This window comes from Lepidochelys kempii, chromosome 18 (genome assembly GCF_965140265.1).
Source record: "Lepidochelys kempii isolate rLepKem1 chromosome 18, rLepKem1.hap2, whole genome shotgun sequence".
Taxonomy (NCBI): Eukaryota; Metazoa; Chordata; order Testudines; family Cheloniidae; genus Lepidochelys; species Lepidochelys kempii.
The window spans coordinates 23554454-23570340 of NC_133273.1; the positions used below are offsets into that span (position 1 = coordinate 23554454).

The 15887-nt window shown below is 54.2% G+C and overlaps 1 protein-coding gene across 2 annotated transcripts in view; it reads right to left on the minus strand.

The window, feature by feature from the left end:
• The window catches only part of PLEKHG5 (pleckstrin homology and RhoGEF domain containing G5), a 120571-nt gene that overhangs the window by 56687 nt on the left and 47997 nt on the right, over window positions 1–15887 (minus strand). For both annotated transcript variants that reach the window (XM_073316944.1, XM_073316950.1), the window contains exon 2: window positions 13863–13939. In XM_073316944.1, coding sequence (XP_073173045.1) covers window positions 13863–13939 — 77 coding nt within the window. The remainder of the gene's footprint in view (window positions 1–13862; window positions 13940–15887) is intronic.

Genomic DNA, 15887 nt, shown 5'->3' on the forward strand with positions numbered 1-15887 from the left:
AGCCATGAAGTTTCAGACTAACGCAGAAAAATTCCAGTGCCAGCAAAACGCTTCCCTGAGCTCCGTGCGCCTCCCTGCAGCCAGCCCAACCCCAGACAAGGAAACTCCAGGGGCCATGTCACCAGGGCTCCTCGCAGATGGGGCAGCACACGTCAATGCCCTGCATGCCAGCTGCTAGCGAGCGCTGCCATCTGCTGGGATGCTGCTGGAAATTCATTCACTGAGCTGCAACAGGCCTCATACTGCATCATCTAGGAGCAGGCCGAGTCAGCGGGGACTCCTAATCCTGCCGAAAAGTCACAAGGGGCCCGTAGGACCTGTCCTGCCAACCAGCACAGAATCATCCCTCTGCTGCACGAGGTTCTTGTGAACCACATTCCCGGCTAGTCCTTTTTCGAATCTTGCAATAAGTTCCGGTGGGCAGTTAGGTCCTGCCGAAAAGGTATGTTCATTGATCAGTTTTACATTTATTGGTTCTCAATTTCAGCAGCTAGCAGGGAGTTACGTGCCAGGAGCAGCGTGCATCTGGCACTAGCTGCATGGACAGAAGCCATTCCCTCCCTGCAGAATGAGCAGGCTGTGCTCGGAAAAATGCGACGGACTGATGGGTGCTGGTCCTGCCATGGCAAAGCAGCTCTATGCATCATGCACAACACAGCTCTGCCAGGCTGCCGTGAGGATACAGCCCCTGGGAGGAGCTGCCGTCCTAGGCTGGGGATCGAGTTTCTAACTGCTTAGCCAGGACAGATGGGAAACTTTCCATGTAACCCTCCCCAAGGCCGCTCAAGCCAAGCGCACAGCGACAGTGCAGGGGAATTAGGGCGCCTTTAATCTCCATCACTCCAATTTGAGCTGGAGCCCAGGACACGTCAAGCTGAGTTCTGTAACCTCCACTGAGCCCTTTCTGCCTCTCTCGGTCCCAAGCATACAACCACCCTGGAAGAGTGGGGCTGGCGGTCTGTTCCGCGCCAGCCAAGTGGTCAGCTCCTTGCGTAACCACTCTGAGAACGAGTTCACCCGTCCCTATTGCTGGCTCACCCGGGGCACAGTGCCCCACTGCCCAGCCACCACGGCCAGGCTTGCTCCTAAGGGGTCCAGGCAGGCGACGCGGCGCACACAGCAGCCAGTGTAGTCAGAGTTCTGTCCTTCTTCTCGTCTGGAGCCGCATCTCCTGCCTCCACCCCAGGGTACCCAGAGCAACACGGGGCTCCCACGGGAGGGGCAGTACCCTGTGTCCACTACAGCCTCCAGCAAAGAAACTGTGGGCCCCCCCGTCTCCTTTACTGCTCTCTGCAGGAGAGGAGCTCGACCCCAGCGTGGCCACCAGGCTTGGCTCAGACCGTGGCAGTTACAGGGGCCTGGGACAGTCCTGTCCGCCCTGAAATGGCCCCTTCCTAGGGCCTGTCACCTGTGGGTTACAAAGCAGGGCTCCACACCCCATTTTACACATTGGTAGCCAAGGCTGCACATGCCCCAGTGAGTCAGTGACCTGGCGTCTGGGCTCCCAGCTCCTGTCCTAACCATAAGTATGGCTAGGTTAGGTCCCCGAGGTCATGGAAGTCACAGGGGCTGCGGGACTCCAGGGACTCCAGCTCACAGCCAGCGGGGCCCTGGCAGGGTTCCAGTGACAGGCAACAAGGGGCCCCCTGCAAGGTTCCAGCGATGGGTGACAGACTCCTGAGGGGGCCCTCCTCAGGGCTCCAGGGATGGACGACAGCCTACGCCTCGGGTGAGTGGCTGGGGGTGTCCCGTTTTCTCTTTGGGAAATATAGTCACCGTACAGCTCCCAGCCGCCGTGGGCAGAGAGGGAACCCCAGAGCTCCTGGGCATCACAGTGGTGGCGGAAACTAGGGAGCTGCAGCAGCAAAAGTCACAGACAGGTCACGGCTTCCATGAATTTTTGTTTATTGCCTGTGACCTGTCTGTGACTTTTACTAAAAACAACCATGACAAAATCTGAGCCTTAACCATGAGACCCCCAGCCTCCCATTAGGAGAAACGTCCAAATGGTTTCACTAGGTTGCACAGTGACCCCTGAGCCCTATCCTGTCTGTGCATGCCACCTGTGCAGAACACATGTTTCCTCCTGGCAAAGAGGGCAGGACTCTCCAGAGGTTCTCAGTACAAATCCTGTACATCAGATGGGGACCTTGGACCATCCTTCCCACCCCTTGACTCTCCGGGGCTGCCAAGTTCCCATCACAGATAATTCCTTCAGGACCCGCCTCGCTACAGCTCTCGGCTCTTTATCCCTGACAAGTGACACAGAGAATTTGCCTACACACTCTGCAGACTAGGCCCAGCGCCATCTGTAAAAGCCCCCCAGTGTGGTCCTCCCCGACTTATTTACATCTCCACACCAGCAATATAAATAATGACCATCACATGCCCCTCTGGAGTGAAAGCATTCTGGAAACTTGCCCTTCACACTCCACAAACACAAGCGATATATGTTATCTGGGTGCCCAAATCAAACAGTGGATACTTCTGCAAACTCTTAATTACCAAGTCTCGTAACAACCTTGTTCAGCACAGCTGGTGAAAAACGACGACAGGTCTGCAAGCAAATTCTAGTGTTAAGTAAACAATTACTTGGGTCAGCATTCTTCGGGCAGATTAATTCTTAGCCAGAGATTTGGTGCTGCAAATCATGTTCTCCTAGTGCTACTTGATCAAGTAACTGTAGGATGAGTAATAAAGGGGCAGGGTTATTTCACTTATCCTGATGTTAGCTCCTGGAGGAGACTCGTGGGAGGCTACTGGAGTAGCCTCTCCTGAGAAAGGAGCAGGCCCAGAGGCCTGAGGTGGCACTAGAGGCTGGTCTCCTCAGGTTTCTGGCACCAGCACCTGTTCTCCAAACCAAAGAACCTCAGCCTAGGCTGGCCCAGGCTCTAGCCTCAAGGCCGACGAGAGCAGAGCCCTGCCAGGTTAGTAACTAAAGGTGCTTCTGTAGCCGAGTTCCCTGGCACAGGCTGGTAAGGAGCCTCCTGCATTTTGCTCTGCACAGAAGGGCAGCATGTCACACAGAGCAGCTTGCATTGTTGCTCCCCGTAAGTCCCATCTCCAGAAGCGTCCAGCACTTCCATGCGGGTATAAACAGAGCCCTGTTGCAACCTTCAGGTGGGCTGCTCGCTCAGCCCCCACACGCTGCATCACGTTGGTGCCCAGCTGAAGATGCAGAGAGAGTCTGGAAAGGGGCGGATACAGAGTGTTGCGGGGGAGCCTTTTACGCATCTGTGGCAACTAATCAGCTGTAAATCCAACTGCCAGGAGCAGCCTCCTCCCAGGCTAGGGCAGGCGAGAACATCGGCAGCCGCTCACTCAGGCTCATGGTCTCAATTGCTGAATGCAGCAGAGTACAACAGCCTAACTCAGCTGACTGCTGTGCCAGCGGCCCACACCTCCTGCATTATCCTTTGAGCGCTGCCTGCCAGGGGACAGAGTGGATCAGCCCAGATCTCAGATCCCTAATCCCATCCGAACCGTATGCTCGCTGCGTGCTCCCAGCCCAGGGTTGCCATGGACCCATGCAGGTGCAGTGAGACCCGCAGCAGGTCAACCAGTGCCTCCAGTGAACCGCAGCAGGATTTGGTAGGTCTTTGTCTATTATGAGCCTGGCCTCCTAGCCTAGAGGTGCAGAACTCACTCTGCGGTGGTGACAGCAGAGTGACGGGCCAGCCCTTCCCCGCTGCTCCTGCTGCCAGACAAGACACAGTCGAGCTCTCCATGGACGAGGAGCTGGGAAGAACGACCCACATAGCGTGGAATCCCCAGGGCCTGGAAACACACTCCGCTCCCAAAGGAATCCCATCGCTCCCCTCCTGGCACTTCTTCTGGGGTCATGGCATGCCCAGGAAGCCTAGGGCACTCCTGGGGGTGAGGCACAGCATCCCCAACACTTCTACACAGAGCAGAGGGAGCTGCAGCTGGCAGTCATGCCGATCCACAGGGTGGCCCAACCAGACCTTCCCATATCCCCCAGCGACAGCACTCTGACTGCTCAGGGCTGCCATCACCTCACCCTTCCATCTCAAATAGCATACCCTGCCCGCACCCTCCTCCAGCGCCCTGGCAGCCCGTCACTCAGGCCACAACGTGAACAATTCACTCTCCAGGTCTCACGTCTGAATCGTAAGGAGACATGACGAGAGACACTGAAAAGCTGCAAAATCCAACCCATGTCCCCACTCGACCAGCCAGCCCCACCCCTCCTGGGTCTGCACAGGGATCTGGGCCATAGGAAGGGCGAGGGGCTTCGTCCCTGGGAACCTCACCCAGCTCACACAGCCCCTCAGCATCTGAGGCTGCACCACCCAGGGCCTGACAACAGTTCTCTCTGTCCCAGGATCTCGCCACCCCAGGAATGTCTCCCCATTGACCATCACCTTCCGCTCCCACTGGAGGTCTGAGGGGCCTGGCCCCAGGAAACTCCACACAGACATATAGGTTGGGGTCAGGAGTGGGAGCCTGTCCACCTCCCCACCCATCGGGCTGACGGAGTCTGTGGCCTTGGGACCCAGCAAGGGAGCTAGACACCGGGGCTTTTCCGCAGGGTCCCTCTGGTTCAAATCTCCAGCCTGCTCAAAGGCAGTGAGGTGGGCATCCACATCCCCACCTCCTTAACCAGGGGCAGCAATTTAGTATCGAGGTTCCCTGCGGAACTGGCCCCCCCAGGTCTATCCCCACTCACCCCGGGGAGGTCCCCTAGGCCTCTCCGCTCCCCCACCGCCAGTTCATGCTGCTGCTGCTTCTGCAGCTCTTTCTCGGGCTCTCGCTGTCTCTCACAGTCCTCTTGCTCTCTCGGACTCAGCTCCAATCCCGTCCGTCTCCGATCCCCCGATGGGGAACCCGATCGTGAAGACCCTCGTCTGGTCGGGGACAGGAGTCTTGGCAATGCCTGGCTACCACTCCAGCTGCTCCCAGATCCTGCGATAGCCCCATTTCGGGTCAGGAATCTGTTCCTTAGAGCGGTCATCCTCCTCCAGCTGCACGATTAACTGTGCCTTGGTGAACTTTCCAATGCGTAACCCTCTCTTTTTGCACAGGGTTACAATGTCCTTCTTAAGAAGACGGTGACAGGCCGTCACTCCGCTCTTCCCAAGTTGTTGTGGACTCACAGGCCTGTGTGCTCTCAGCTCCCCACGGTTTCTAGGGAGAACCCCTAGTGTGCCAGCCCTTCTCGAGGTCACCTCCCCTTTGCCAGGGTCTAGCTGCAGACTCCTGCAATCCCCTGCAATCCCTAGGGGAACCTTGTTACTGCAAAAGTCCTTCTCTCTCCCAGGGCCAAGCCGCAGGCTCCTCTGCCCCTGAGACTGCTCATTGCAGTCCCCAGGGGGACCCCATTACTGCACAGTCCTTCTCGCTGGTCACACACTCCCAGGGGTTAACCGCCCCCTGAAACTGTCACTCTCTGAATCTTCAGCACACCTGGTCCCCGTCAATCCCCCTTCGTTTTACTGCTCCCCAGTCACTTACTGCAGGAAGCGCCGTCCACGGGGTGCAGTACATCCCACCCCTGCCACCAGTTGTCTCGGAGTCCCCGGGCGATGCTCTGGAACTGCTCCCCATGAAGCCAGGCAGGACTCTGGGGAAGCCTCCTTTCTGTGAGCAGCCTGTCTTCAGGACACACAGCTCACACAGCTTCCCCCTTCCTGGGTCTGACCTCGGAGCATTCAGCCTCCTCTGCCCCTCCGTGCGCTTCCCACAGCCAATCTGCCCAGGCGGGGCTCCTGAGGAAGCCAGAGGGTCCTGCCCCCCAACTCCGCAGTCAGACGTGACTCTCAGCCAGCCAGTAAAATAGAGGTTTATTAGATGACAGGAACATGGTCTAACACAGAGCTTGTAGGTGCAGAGAATCGGACCCCTCAGCTGGGTCCATTTTGGGGGGCAGTGAGCCAGACAACCACATCTGCCTTCACTCCATGTCTCCAGCCAGCCCCAAACTGAAACCCCCTCCAACCCCTCCTCCTCTGGGCTTTGTCCCTTTCCCAGGCCAGGAGGTCACCGGATTCCTTTGTTCTCCAACCCTTTAGCTCTCACTTTGCAGAGGGGAAGGGCCCAGGCCATCAGTTGCCAGGAAACAGGGTGTTGGCCATTCTCTGTGTCCAGACCCCTGCACACACCTGCCTTCCAGGGCTCTGCAAGGATCATACACCCTTACCCCACCACCTAGATACTTCAGAACTGCCTAGGGGAAACTGAGGCACCCCCACACTATTCAGAGGAAACATTAAGAACAGTCCCACTTCGTCACACAGATGGCCTCAGTTAGGTCCTGCTTTTGGGGGGTTGTTTTGGAACCCACCTTTCTGGGAAAGGACAATGTTGCTGACTGTGCAGTAGAGCGAGGCCTGTGCAAAGGGGCGCGTCCTGCATTGCTCTCTGACCACCAGACACAATCGCAGAGGGCAGTTTGTTTCCTAGCAGAGAAGTCCAAGCATCCCCTGCAGTTCTGGTCATGCCTGTGTCCCCTCTCTGGGCTCTGCCAATACAGCACCCATCTGGCTGTGTTAGCCTAGCTTAGATACTCCCATGGCCCTCGTTAAGGAGTACCTGAGCACCTCACAATCCACTGTAGAACATGGAAGGAAGTACTGATATCTCCATTATGCAGATGGGAAACTGAGGCACAGACAAACTGATCTGCATGAAGTCTGTGGTGGAGCAGGGAATTAAACACAGGTTTCCAAGTCCTAGGTTCATCCCCTAACCACTGGGCCATCCATCCTCTTGTTTGCCATCCTGGGTCTCTTGTGAGTAGAAACAGCCAGTCCTGCCAGGCTGTGATGAGGCAAGAGGATGAACATGGGGAAGTTGTGATCTTCACACTTGTTCCACTCCTCAAAACTGACTCTGAAGTGAATGCTGTGAAGGTGAAAGGCCAGGAACCTCTCCAAACCCTTGCCCAAATGCTGCTTTACTAACGTAACTAACTTCCCCCTTTAAACTCATCCTTAAAAATAGCTGGGGAGTGAAAATCCTCAGAAATCTGTGCCAAGAGCAGCTCCCTTTAAGGGTCATTGCTTCATTCTATTTGTCTTGCTCCTCTCAAAATCCAGCACCTAATTCCAGCAAACAGAGCAGCCCCACACGTCTGCTTAGAACAAAAGTTCCTAGTGGTGTTGCCAAGGTTTTAAGACTAAACAACAATCTCTCTTGTGGCTTTAAGAATTTTCACATCTCACCCTTCCAGCAAAGGGCAGGAGCCACTGCAAATGAGCCGCAAGCCTTAGTGACAACAGCTTCTAGGCCCCTTGGAAAACCTGGGTGCTAATTGCCGGGGAATGTCCTGAGCAGTGAATTGTTCCATCACCTTCAGGGGGACGTCACCCCATAAATCATCCGAGAATCCAAGAAATTCAGGATGTAGCAGGAGGGAAGAAGGAGCACTCGGCTCCAGGGCTCCTGCCCAACACCGCATCAGTAGCAAACTGCCAGCTGCTCAAGTGAAGCATTAGCCAGGGCTCCCTAGAATGCATTTATAAAAACCTGCCACACTTACCTGGAATAAAACGGTCACCAGGAAACAGCCAATGTCTGAAAAGCCAGCGGAAATTTTAGCTGCCTGTGGATTCAGTGCAGAGGGGGAGCAGAACATTCCCAGAGCAAGCTCCTGAACCAGCAGAGCTGGTTGATCAGTAAGAGATAAGATGCCCTAAATCCACTCAAGCTTTACATTAACGATCAATTAGATTAGGAGGCGAGATCCTCACTAGAACTATTTCTGTGCATGGGCATGTGGAGATCGATGCACTGACTGGGCCGGCCACTCTCCCAGACCCACTTGGATGCGGGACCAGTAACTCATGTGTTCCAAAAGCTGCTGAGGAGAGCAAGTTAAACGTTTAAATGTGTAACACAAACTCCCACTGGAGAGAGAGAGAGGGAGGGAGAGGGAGAGAGGGAGGGAGAGAGGGAGACTCCCCCTCTGCAGCACAGTGACATAGGGTCAAGGAGACAGGGCTGTGCTGTCCCAGGCTGAGACTTTGTACCAGGAGATGGAAGAAGAATGCAGAGCTGCAAAGTCATAAACCGTCTTGTGCGGCATGCACTGTATCAAACACACCCAGTTAGCGGTGACTCTAGGTCCCAGCAGGCAGCAGCCCCATTCACGGAGTTGGGAAACGCTCAGGGAGTGGTGATGATGATGACGTGTGTAAGACACACTGGGGTAAGTTTCATGGTGAAGACACTTCCACAGTTAGCGTCAGCTGTTACACTCGGCCTCCGCTCTGCACTGCACAAAGGCAAGAGCAGTTTGCCTGTAAACTTCCAGGAAGCCATTCCTAGACATGCAGCTATGCAATTCTCCTGGCCAACAGCCTGTAAGGGCCTTGCCTCTGGGAGAGGTGGATCTGAGGAATCATGAGCTGTAGAGAGGTTAAAGCCCTTGTCGCTCACTGTGGCTGTGTGCGTCTCAGGTTTGGACTGAGAATTCCTTGAGACTTTCTGGGGTGCCTTAGGGAAGTGTGACAGGCCCCTGGAGTAGGGTCACCATGAAGGATGGGAATGGTTGGGAAGTTGGTAATGGGCTTTGGAGCTTTTCACTCCCAGTTCCCCATCTGTTTCTGAGGACACTTCTTTCTGGTGAATACCTAATAACACCATCTTCACTTCTCCCCACTGTCTGGGCAAAGGTCACTGGCACATTCAGAAATAATTTTGCAACTTGCCCAAATAAACCCAAGAACTAAACACAAATGGGGAAAGCAACAAGCCTCAACATACCATTTAGCTCTGCTGCTGACAGAGACCCTTGCCCCATCAGCAGTTCTCTCCCACACTCCCAGAGCAGGACTCTGCCATCTCAACAGAGCCTGGCAGTCCCACACCAGCTCCGCTCTGACACGCTGCATGAACACCTGGCCACTACGGCCCCATGCCCCATTTGCACACAGACATGGAGCCTATCTAGACAAACACCTGTGATGTCGCAGACATGGAGCTGCATTTCTGCTAACTCCAGACCCCTTGCGTGATTCCAGACTCCCACTGCAAGTGATTGTAACACTCCTGTGAATGGGTTACGGCTGGCAGCAGCCCAGACGGGTGGCCAGGAGGCTGGAACAATTTGTATGGTGGGGGTGCTGATGATGGGAACCATGTATTTGGTGTATGTTATTACTACTTCAAGCCAGGGGCTGCAGCAGCACCCCCTAGTTCCAGGACCACTGGAGGTGGCATGACACCATGCAAGGCAGACTCCTGCACCTTGCACCCCATTTTTAGTCTGCCAGGGGGCACCACCCTCCCAGAGGTCCCTCCTCTGCAGGCTATGTCAACATGCAAACTAATTCTTTCCCTGCAACTAAACAGGATGAACAGGCTCAATTAGATTAGCTTGAATTATATCGGATCAGGAACAGCTGTGATGGTGAAGTTAAATCCCAGCTGGACTCTCCTTGGGCTGCTTGCTCTAGGGAGGCTGGAAATCACTGAAGAGCAAGCACAGCCCTCCACTGCCTCTAGGGACTGCTGCCTAGGCATCTCCACTGGGCTCTGGGGTGACAGCATTAACACAGAACTCCCAGCCTGTCCCTAGAACTGAGCGCCTTCCTCCCAGCCAGGCTCAGGGGTGGAGCGTCCTGTGCAGAGAGCAGATGACCTCATCTCACATACTGTGCCTTTGATTGCTGCCCTTTCCTTTGTTCTTTGGTTAAAACTCGCACACTGTGCTGAGCAGACAGTCTGTGGATAAATGGAGATTTCCTGTGCATGCTCGAAAGACGCATTAGCTCATTTTCCAGTCTCTTCTTTAGCGCTGCTGTAAGTACCAGAGCAGAAGCAGCAGCCCTCTGCGAAAGCTCCACCTAGCCCCGAGGGAGGGGCCCTGGCTCTCACAATAATCCCATTGTGTGTGGGAACCTGCGACCTAGGCTCTGCTCCCCATGTGGGGGGCTGCACAGAGCTTGGCACACCTGGAGCTTTCCCAGGCACCTCTTTGGGGACTTGGGAACAAGCTCCATTCGTGACGAATCCATGCCAGCCACGGAGCTGCAGGGCCATGAGGGATAGCTCAGTGGTTTGAGCATTGGCCTGCTAAACCCAGGGTTGTGAGTTCAATCCCTGAGGGGGCCGTTTAGGGATCTGGAGCAAAAATTGGGGATTGGTCCTGCTTCAAGCAGGGGGTTGGACTAGATGACCTCCTGAGGTCCCTTCCAACCCTAACCTTCTATGAATCTATGTGCCATATTAACAACCCACCGGGAGCCCAGGAACTAAGGAATGGAAAAAAAATCATGATCATTCTGCTATGCAGAATAGGTTAAAAACAGGCTTCACTCCCATGCCCACTGCTCATCCAAGACAAGCAATCGCCCCACCCTGCCGACAACAGAGACAACCCTGCCCATCCCCTGACACTGCTGCACACAAGCCCCGCAGTGCTGGGGGCTAGGGGCCTGAATTCACCGGAGCAGGAAACCCACTTGCTGACACATTGCCAGCCCCATTGCATGCGCCAGGCTGGCATCTGTCAGAGCTACTGGAAAGCTCCTACTGCCAACCCGCAGGAAATCACAGCCATTGGTACCCAAACCACCCCATCTGCCCTGCAAACTCCACCTAGGGAGGGACACACTGGCCCCAGGTCTTTGAACTCTGCTGCTGGCAGCCGCCCCCCTCCCTCCCGCTGGGAAAGTCAGAGGCATGGATCTGTGGACCGTAGGGAAGGCAGCGCGGTGCGCTCCATAATCAGAGCACTGCTCCACGCTCCCCTGCCGGCTTCCCTGGGCCAGTGTAGAGGAAGGGCTCACAAACAACCATGGCAGAGCGTTCAGGCCTTCTCCTCAAGGGACATTCCTCACTGCAGAATGGCACCCTGGCCCAGTCACTAAGGGACAGAGCACTCCTGGCTTGCAGGTCACCAGACAGACAGACAGTGCAGCAGCTGAGATAACCACCTCTGGGTTCCAGGAAGGAGAGCAGGAGATGCAGCGTCACCCCTGGCAGGCAACGGTCCCTGCACACTCAACGCCCAACATCTGACTATTGCAGTTTCCCATCCTGGGGCAACGCTGTAAGTGACACGAGGTGGGCTCTCGGCTCACAAGTAGTTGATTGTGTACAGCATTCAGCAGCACTACAAGGGAGCTTGGCAGGGGATTTATAGGGGAGTTGCTGACACTGAACTGAATCCGCTGCTACCCCAGATTGCTTTCAGGTTCCAGGGAGAACATGCAACTCAAAGCTCCCGGCAGATGGAGTGTCTGAGAGCTGGAAGGCCAGTGGCTGGCCGTGTCGTGCTCCTCGCTGAGAGGGTAAAATTAGCAGCCTGGCTGACGTTCCCTGTCTGGAACACCATTTGTTTCCAAGGTAAGTACCGTAAAGGCAGTCTGTGGTCTCAGCAGCCCCAGATCCCCAGCCAATGGCCTGGCTTTATGCTTTCAACTAAATGGCTAATTTATAAAAAGTCAGCAGCTAGCTGTTAAATGGCTTCTGGCCAGTCAGCTTTACTCCCCAACTTTACTAGTATAGTGAGACTTAAAAGAGCCAAAATGAAAGTGCAGGAACTGATGTCTGCCCCTCGTTGTGGAGAGTACAGACAGACACAGCCTAGGCTACACTGGGGACAACACTACAGACCATACAGCCGTTAAAAATCTCTCCCCTTGTCACTTGCAAAACCTACCCCAAGGTGGAAAATGCCCATTCCCTGTGTACGAGCTGAATGCCCAGCAGGACATTTCCAGAGAGCAGGTATCTAGGGGCAGGGAATACTTTCAGACACAAGAGCATGTGCCTGTTGCCCAAAGCCCTCTAGACCCAGATGCAACAATTAAAACCAGCTCGCCAAAGTGTCTGCCTAAGAAACTCCCCAGACTCACAACTCTCACTGCCAAGAGCACAGAGTGGCGTCCCACAAGTACTAACCCCAGGCACTGGAAATGCTGCCATGCACCCATTCTAGCCAACAAACAGAACCTTCCGTCCCGATACCCAGAGCACTTCAGGATGCCCAGCTACTTAGATAGTGTCTTGCCCCAAGGAGCTCATCTCCTCTTTAGTGGCCAGTCCCAAGAGAGAAGAGATGGCTGAAAAAAAATGGGAAAAACACTGCCAAAAAAATTCCAAATTGTTTCTGGTTTGCAGAGGTAAAGTGGACGCATTTTTCACAATATTGTAACTGAATTTTTTATTGAAAGTTTTTGACATTGTAATTGAAATTTTTCTTTATCCATAAGCATATGGTTTCAGTAAATGAAACATTTCCACAATAACTTGAATAAAACGGTTGATTAAAAAAATGCAGAAAATTGTATGAAAAGCAATAATGTCAACAATTTGTTGTGCTAGGTTTTGCTTTAGAAAAGAGCCCATCTTTGGACAAAAAAAGTGTGTGAAAACACACACACACAGTGCTTGTCCTCCACAGATCTCACAAACACACACGGCTTGTCCTCCACAGATCTCAGAGCAGCGCAAGGGTGAGGAAGATGGGTATCACTATCAGCATTTTGCAGATTGGGAAGGTGATTTGCCCAGGGTCACACAACAAGTTAGTAGCTGAGCCAGGATTACGTCAGGGTCTTCAGACCCCCAGCCAAGATGTCTGCACTGCCTCTCTCTGTTTTATTCTGATTGCTAACCCCAGACGGGGTTCCCTGCTGCAGGCAAACTGGAGAGCACATATGAAAAAGCCAACCTGGCCCTGCTCACATGTGGATGCTGTGCCAGTGGCCCATACCAGAATACTACACCAGTTTTATGGTTTGAGGCAGTTTCTCTCTCATTGCAGCAGGGGCCCCAGGAGCAGAGAGAGAGAGTCCAGCTGTTGCCAGACACTCAGGCTGGGCTGAAGCAAGCCGTGTGACCTCAGGGTACTTGTCTCATGCACCTGCTCCACCCCATTCTCCCGCACACGCTGCCATGGCAGAGAGACATGTGTCACATGAGTCAGCATCAGACAGCTGCCAGGGAGACGTGGGTCTCCGCAGGTAAGTACAGCAGCAGATACCCTGGAGCTACTGTATTTTCCACTTTCTCTAGGATCCCTGGCTCTGCACTTAGACCCAGCTACTCACATGGGGTCAAACAGCTCCATCACCAATTTTAGAGAAGGCACCTTAAAAGCGAAAGCAAAAGGAAAATGACAGCCGGCCCCGGTGCGAACATTCTGTGGGCCCCTCTGGCTCCAGCCAGAGAGGATCCTCAGACAAGGAGCCAAAGAAACTCAATAGCCCATTTGAAATGACTCATTTGCCAGCTGCCAGTGCCCGGCTCCTGTGACTGTCTGGAAACGCGATTCTGTTGGCAAGGGCCACAAGGAAGAACAAAGTGACATAATGGGGCTCACATAAAACTCACTGACATCTTGGTTTGCAAGGCAGGGAGAGGGGGTGGGAAAGGGTGGTAAGTGCTGTCTCCCCAGACTCCTCTTTGCACTCACTGGCTATAGAGACAGACACTTCCCTCTGTCACGCTGCCAAGAACACTTAAGCTCCGTAAGAAGCCACTGAATGATCTGGCAGCCCTAAATCTCCGTGGAGAAACCTCTTCCTGATAAGATGGCTGGGCTTTGCTAGCTCCTGGGAGCCATTCATCCAGACGGAACTGGCGGTGTCGTCACCATTTCTGGGAATGGGAACGCTGGCCACACGCATAGGTGCCCACCTCAATCCAAATGCTTGTGTGGCCTGTGACTCCACCCTCAGCCCACCTCGCCCAGGAGGGGCAGAAACAGCTCTTATGCTGGGGCGGGGAGATGAGGCCAGATAGCCAGCTGTGTCTTTAGCACCCACTTTAATAGTTATGGAGCATCAAGGCAGCTCTGAGCTAGAAATATTCCCTGCCTCCCAGGGAACCCTCCCGAATCCCCAATAAAACCCCCCAACACACCCACCCACACACCCCAGCCATAGTACCTTGAGAGCCCGCCTCTTGTCAATGCAGTCAGGGTTTTGGCAGCGCAGAACCTTGTCCTCTGTTAGAGTCCGATCATCTGGAGAAGAAGGAGGAGGAAGTTAGCCATCACAGAGCGGGGTGGAAGGGACAGCCAATGGGCAGTGCTGTGCAGTCATTCCCAGTCTGGATTAGAGCTGGTGACCCCCAAGGTCACGGTCCCTGGAGCCAGCCAGCCCCAAGGGTCACACTGCTCCCCTGTGGACAGCAGATCTCTGCTGGAGAGAGACTGTGCTGTGAAGCCCAGCTCCCGTGGCTCTGTGCTGCAGTGACTAGGCAGAATGGCTTTAAACATAGGCCGAGGTTAGACCACCGTTTGCAAACTAGTTCCAGCAGAGCCTGGCTCCGTTCATTGTGGCCAAACGCAGCGACCCACGCCCTCGGCAGTGCGGGCGCCCACACTGGGTGCAGTCCTGGGGGGAGTGCTTCACACAATGGAGCTAGAGCCCAGCATGGGAAGCACCTTATGCTTCTCGTTGGTCACTGCTCAGAACTGGGAGGAAGGGAGCAGAAACCCACAGGGAACGTTGTCGGAAGAGCGGAGCTGCAGCAGCAAACCTCCCTGAACTGGCTGACTGGAACACCGTGTAACAGTTACACACCCACACGCTTCCTAAGGGCCCACGGCCAGAGGCACCCACACTCGTGGGCACATTAGAAAGTGTAGGCTTACGCCATTTATTTTCAAGAGGGAGGGGGTGGGGGCAGCTGAAGGAAGGGGGAGAAAAGGAACCAGACGCACGAGTACACCTGCCGGGGAGCTCTGTTCCTCATCACCAAGCAGTTTGCAAAGTGGGGCAGGAGCAATGGAAACTATTATCCTGCCTTATGAAGTGCCACTTCCCAACCCGATAAATGACACTGGAGACCCTCCAGAAACTTGAAACAACTCAGTCGGCTGCTCCTGTATTCGGAGCTCAACGTAAGGATTCTGAGCTGCCTTTAGCTACTGAGGTGGACCAGAAAGTGTCCACAAAGCACAAGTGATCCCCAAACCTGGACAGTTATAACTTCAGGGATAGATTTGTGCTAGTGGGACTGAGCCTGACTTCCAGCAGGGAGCCGACAGGATGGGAGTTCTCAGCTAACTAGGTATAACTGCAGCCTGTGCCTTCCCAAACCTTCATCTCTGTCCATCACTGTAGCACAGGGTACTTTCATACCACCCAATACCCAGAAGTGAGCCCAGATTGCAGCTCCTGGACTGTGCTCCAAAGGCAACTGTTGTCAATGCAGTAACTAGGGAAAAACAACCCTCCCCAAATTCATAGGGCAGAGATTAATCCATCTTTCGCTCTGAGCCTCCAAGATTGGCAACATGCAGAAAATTGAAGCCAAGTGGCAAAATTTGATCAACATGGCAATGGGCTGACAAGCTGCACCAGGTTGGTCCCCCTGCGGCGCTCTTTGGTACTGGAGCATGATCCATCTTATAACCCTCAGAATTCATTGCTGACTGACTTCAGAGACTTTACTGGCTACAACACTAAGCCCCTGATTATACAGAGACAAGATACCATAAACAAAGAGTGTTTAAAAGGCCATTATCCTCGGTCCACAGGCAGCGTCAGGCCAAGCAGCCGATTACGTCTGCTGCTGTTTTGCAAGGACTGACACGCCACAGCTCCTCTCCACTTAGAGCACTGACCGTGGCCAAACGGGCTCCCATTTAAGGAGTGAGATGAAGTATTGACGCCTTCTCCTTTTAGCCCCATCTCTGGGCTTAGTGCTCCGTTCACCTACTCCGCAGTGCGAGGCCTAGCCCCCAACATTCTCCTCACGCCCCACAATCTCCCCTGCCAGCGGCTTCGCAACCAGCTTTCCCGCTCCGAATTCCATTCTAGGTGGAGGTTGTATCCAAGTGGCAGGCTGGGAGCTAAGGAGCAGTGAGTGCCCTCTTCCAAGGGAAAGTGGGTATCTTGACCAGCAACTTCAAGAAGGGCGAAGGGGGCCCTATGCTTGTGTCTTCAGGAAAGCCTCTGCATTTG